This window comes from Clarias gariepinus, chromosome 15 (assembly GCF_024256425.1).
Source record: "Clarias gariepinus isolate MV-2021 ecotype Netherlands chromosome 15, CGAR_prim_01v2, whole genome shotgun sequence".
Lineage (NCBI taxonomy): Eukaryota > Metazoa > Chordata > Actinopteri > Siluriformes > Clariidae > Clarias > Clarias gariepinus.
In genome coordinates this window covers 2,342,501-2,347,500 of record NC_071114.1, presented here as the reverse complement: position 1 = coordinate 2,347,500, position 5,000 = coordinate 2,342,501, and the positions used below count along the sequence as shown (strand labels likewise).

At 47.5% G+C, this 5,000-nt stretch overlaps 1 protein-coding gene across 2 annotated transcripts in view; it reads right to left on the bottom strand.

The window, feature by feature from the left end:
* The window catches only part of mapk8ip1b (mitogen-activated protein kinase 8 interacting protein 1b), a 35,804-nt gene that overhangs the window by 23,690 nt on the left and 7,114 nt on the right, over positions 1–5,000 (bottom strand). Inside the window, exons 1-2 of one of the 2 annotated variants that reach the window (XM_053513908.1) lie at positions 4,195–4,332; positions 714–825 (exon numbers count right to left, since the gene is read on the bottom strand). In XM_053513908.1, the coding sequence (XP_053369883.1) occupies positions 714–825; positions 4,195–4,253 (171 nt within the window). In that variant the 5' untranslated portion in view covers positions 4,254–4,332. Of the gene's footprint in view, positions 1–713; positions 826–4,194; positions 4,333–5,000 lie in introns of those variants that run through there. The other variant, XM_053513909.1, reaches the window with a different exon arrangement.

Below are 5,000 nucleotides of genomic sequence, written 5' to 3'. Positions count from 1 at the left end.
GTCCTGTGATTATCCTGGATGAACCTTGACTGCCAGAGTGGCTTTCACCTTCTGGGTGAAAGGGTCAAGTTTTTGGGGCAGCGGTAGCTTAGAGGGTTAAGGCACTGAGTTACTGATCAGAAGGTCTGTGGTTGAAGCCCAGCTTCACCAGGTCGCCATTGTTGGGTCTCTCAGTTACACTGGGATGTGCAAAGAAAGAATTTCACTGTGCAATAATATATATGTGACAACTAAAGGCTTACCTTAACTTAACTTAGAAGGAACCGCACAGGAGAGATGAAGAAAGAACATGAAGACTTAGCTCTCGTTTGCCCAAATTACTGTAAAAACACACCTTACTGACCCCTAACCCCGGAATAATGTTCTGTCAAATTAAAAGAAATTTTTTGCAAGACATGTTGTAAAGCTAACACCATGTAACCTCCAGCAATGAAACATGGTGGTGGTAGTGTGATGGTGTGGGGATGCTCTGCTGCTTCAGGTTCTGAGCGATTCATCACTAAATATCACATCTGGGAATATCAGATTATTAACCTGCGCTGATAGACAACAAACGTTTGAGGGAAAATTCCTCCACATTAAAAGTTCACAAGCTTTTTGGATGCTGTTGTTGCTGCCTGTGTGTGTGTGTGTGTGTGTGTGTGTGTGTGTGTGTGTGTGTGTGTGTGTGTGTGTGTGTGTGTCACACAGATATCTGTGAGACTTTCACATACCTTGATGTCAAGGCCGTTACAGTTGAGGCTGAGCCCTCGCTCGTCTTTGATCTCTGTGATTTCTGACAAATCCTCATCTTCAAACTCCTCTAGACTTATGTCATGGGTCAACCTGAAAAACATAAGATTATGACAAAAACTAGTTAACGGCATGAAAATGTAGGCCTGTCATGCCAACTCACTGTTTCAGACAAACAAAACACAAAAATATCATTAGAATAGATTAGATTAGATTGGATTAGATTTAATATATTTGACATATACAGAGCCAATGAACTGCAGTTGGAAGAGACGCTGAGCCTTGCGATGTCTACGCGCCCCATCTTGGTCAATACATCAGACCCCTAAAACCAGACGAGCCCCCGCATACTGTACACACTGATACGCCTGTACATTACACTATATAGAATTTTCTCTGGGAAGGAGATTAGCACAATTCGTAAAATACTGGAAATCCCTCTCACTGTCTGTAAGATCATATAAAACTGTAGCTGACTTGCCAAACTTGCATATTTTACCCGACTGCGGACTGCATGATGCCTAAAGAAGTCTCCAGCATTTGTTCACAGTATCCGGAGGTAACTCCTGCCTGTTACTTTGGACGAGACTGCACGAATTTGACCTACACGTCAAAAAGGACCATGAAGAGAAAATCTAGGCCTCCTGAAACAACATGCTATGAAAAGACGCTCCAAATATAGTGTTGTTTGATGACAGCAAGAGACGCCATGTTTGGGATAAATCATTGTGAAGCATGGTGGTGGAAATGCAGCTAAATGCATGGTGGAAGCGTGATGGTGGAAATGTTATGGTTTGGAGGGGGTTATGTAATGGCCTGGCTTCAGTAGAGCTCAATCCTAATGGAAAGTGCTTTGGGAGGATTAGAATCAAGCTGTACACACAAGAACCCCACATGGAGGGAAGAGTGGGTAACAGAAGTCAGAAACTTGGCAGACGGTTACAGGAAACCACTACGTACAATACTGTTTAAGTATCGGTCAGCATCTCAAGATGTTTTAGTTTGTTTGTGCACACTGTGTTCTCCTCTCGAGGGTTACAGACCCAAAGACTCACTCTGGTATAATCTGCATGGGGCAAGTTTAATAGTGCTGCCTCCCTGCACTTAGACCAAACCAATCATAACTGGCTTTGGTCTTGGATCAAACTGGCTGAGAGTGCCCTAGTGCCAGGAGTGCTGGTTGGATTGACCTCATCACAGAGGGGTCAGACAGCAACAGAGTGTAAGTCCACTGAGTAACAACTCTCTCAAACTCTCTCAAACTCTCTTTCAGAATGAGATGTGAGCACCTGTGGGCTGTGCTTGAGCAGTGTGCATCACTAGAGGATTCACAGGAAACAACACATTTGTGGTCGAGACTAACCCGGGGCATCGTGAGGTTGGCCAACCTTAACCTTTTTCCCTTAGCCTGTGAGCTTGTAGGGACACACTCAGACTCACCCCTGATCACTGCTGGACAGAATGATGATAACCCTGACTGCAGTCAGACTCCGAGGGAGAAGCAACCACATACACTGACCTTAAACGCAGCCGGGTTTGGGGTTTTACACCGGTTTTAGACGCCAGGCCATCCATTCACTTTCATGCTGGACGGATCTGCCAAGTGAGTGTGGCACGTCTCCACTGGCAGTACTGTGTGCTGGTTGAGGCTGAGCATGAAACATCTGTGTTGAGAACTGATGCTCATCTACAAATCCAGACTCAGAGATTGTGCACTTGAGCATGAGCCCTACTTTACAGCAATTTCAAACTCACTGTTATCAGCAGTGCAGCATGGAAGATCGGCACAGCATTACTGCTCAGTCGTCTGGATGAATCGCTGAGCAAAAACCCAGCTGGTGATGACTGAGAGAGGAAGCTTTAGGGTTTGCTGAGTGACACCACAATCAGTGGAACAAAGGGAGGGGTCTGATTTACACCGGTCAGTGCAGATCACCGATCCCACACGTCTCCAGTGTTTGTGCTCCTTGACTTCTTCTTTCCCTAACACATACGTAAGTCTCTACACTGGTCGAGGCGTTTTGGGATTTGGATTTACTCACCGAATCACACTGAAGAGGAACACGCTGTGTGTTTCTGAATCATTTTTAGATCTGAGTTTGACTCACATCAAATGTGGCAGATAGGGCTGGAGTTACACCAGCGCTTCAGCACTGTGAGACGTGAGCCCACGCGCTGCTGCGCAAGAACTACCAGCTCGTTACGCAACGGGACGGCTGCGTATTTGACTAGTGTGAAAATACTCAGGGGTGCATAATGTAGTAAGATTATTTTATAGGTTTATATGACGCGTGGTCTGTTGAAGAGCGTCTCTGAACACACAACACGTCACAGCAGAAGACCACACCGGGTGTCGCTCCTGTGAGTTATGAACAGGGAACTGAGGCTACAGGTCACATGGGCTCACCAAAGTCAGACCCCAGAAGATCAGAAGAACTTCACCTGGTCTGATGAGGCTTGACTTGTGCTGCGACATTCAGATGTTCGAGTCAGAACTTGGCGTAAACATCATGAGAGCATGGATCCCTCCTGCCGTGTATCAGCGGTCCAGACTGGTGGTGCTGGTGGTGTAATGGTGTGGGCCAGATACTGTTTCCTCGGCAGACTTTGGTCTCCTTAGTACCAACTGAGTACCAATTCAGCCCGTCTGAGTATTTAGCTGACCGTGTCCATCCCTTCATGATCACAGGACAATGTGTCGTGTCACAAAGCTGAAATTATCCAAAACTGGGTTTATGACCATGACCGTGAGGTCAGTGTAGTCACAAGACCTCCAGTCACCTGATCTCAGTCTGATAGAGCGGCTCTGGGACGCGGCGGAGCGGGAGGGACGCATCATGGACGTGCAGCCGACAATATGTGTCATGTCAACATGGAGCAGAATCTTCTAGATTCTTCTCAGAAAAAAACTATTCTCAGGTTTTTTGACTTCACAAACTTTCTATGTTGCCACAATTTGAAAGTGTCACCACACGATCAACATGATGAAAATAAATCCTGACATATGACGAAAGAAACACACACACACACACACACACACACACTAATATGTTACGCAGCAACTAACCCAGTTCTGCAGCAGTGACCTTGTTGCTAAGAGAGCCGTTTCTCTCACGTGCAGCACCATGAGGAGATCAAAGCAATCGTTTAAACACTGAAACACGAACCTTAAAACCCCAACCTGAAGAATCCAATCATGAATAATTAATGTGTAGCGTTAATCATGGGCAGGGCTGAGTGTCCCAGAGGTCAATCCAACGCCAACACACGCTATTGAACTGATTTATCTGACACCTGTCACCTTTAGTGTAATTCACACACACACACACACACACACACACATAAACACACACAGGGTTACTCTCAGTCAAGGGCGTCCCTCAGAGATGCTGTAAAAACAGTGTGTTACCATCGTTACACACACACACACACACACACACACACACGCAGCCTCATCTGTACCATTTCTCCCACTGGTCCTCCATCCAGCCCTCTCCTCCGTCCTCTGCTCTGTCGTTCATGCTGTGCTGCAGACTGATGTGAAGAGAAATCAGACAAACGCGACAAACGCAGGCATCTCGCTAGCTGCTAATCCAAACCGCGGCGTGAAACAAAACTGTGTGTGTGTGTGTGTGTGTGTGTGTGTGCGTCCTTTAAATTAACTCTTATATAATCTTCTCTCTCTCCATCGGATCAGCGACTGCAGCATCTCTCTCTCTCTCTCTTCATTTGTCACAACAAAGTGCTTAGGATTAATGATCCGTCTCCGGTCACCTTACCTTTCCTCTCTCTCCTCCTCTCTCCCTCCCTCTCTTTCCCCCCTCTCTCCCCCCCCTCTCTCTCCCCCCTCCCTCTCTCTCTCCCCTCTCCCCCCCCCCTCTCTCCCCCCCCCTCCCCCCCCTCCCCCCCCTCTCTCTCCCCCCTCCCTCTCTCTCTCCCTCTCTTCCTGTCCCTCTCCCTCCCTCCCTCCCTCTCTCCCTCTCTCTCCCTCTCTTCCTGTCCCTCTCCCTCCCTCCCTCCCGCCCTCTCTCCCCCTCTCTCTCTCTCTCTCTCCCTCTCTCTGATCATTGGTCCTGAGTAAAGCAGCTCTGTAAGATGAAGACATCCTGCTTGTGCACGTGTTCACATTCTATTAATCGCTTCACCACCATAGAGGATAAATCACTGAATCTGATGATGTTAGAATTGTGTCATTATGCCCTCCTCCTCCTCCTCCTCCTCTTCCTCCTCCCCCCGTACCTCGCCCTCCACCTGTCTCTCTGCGCTGT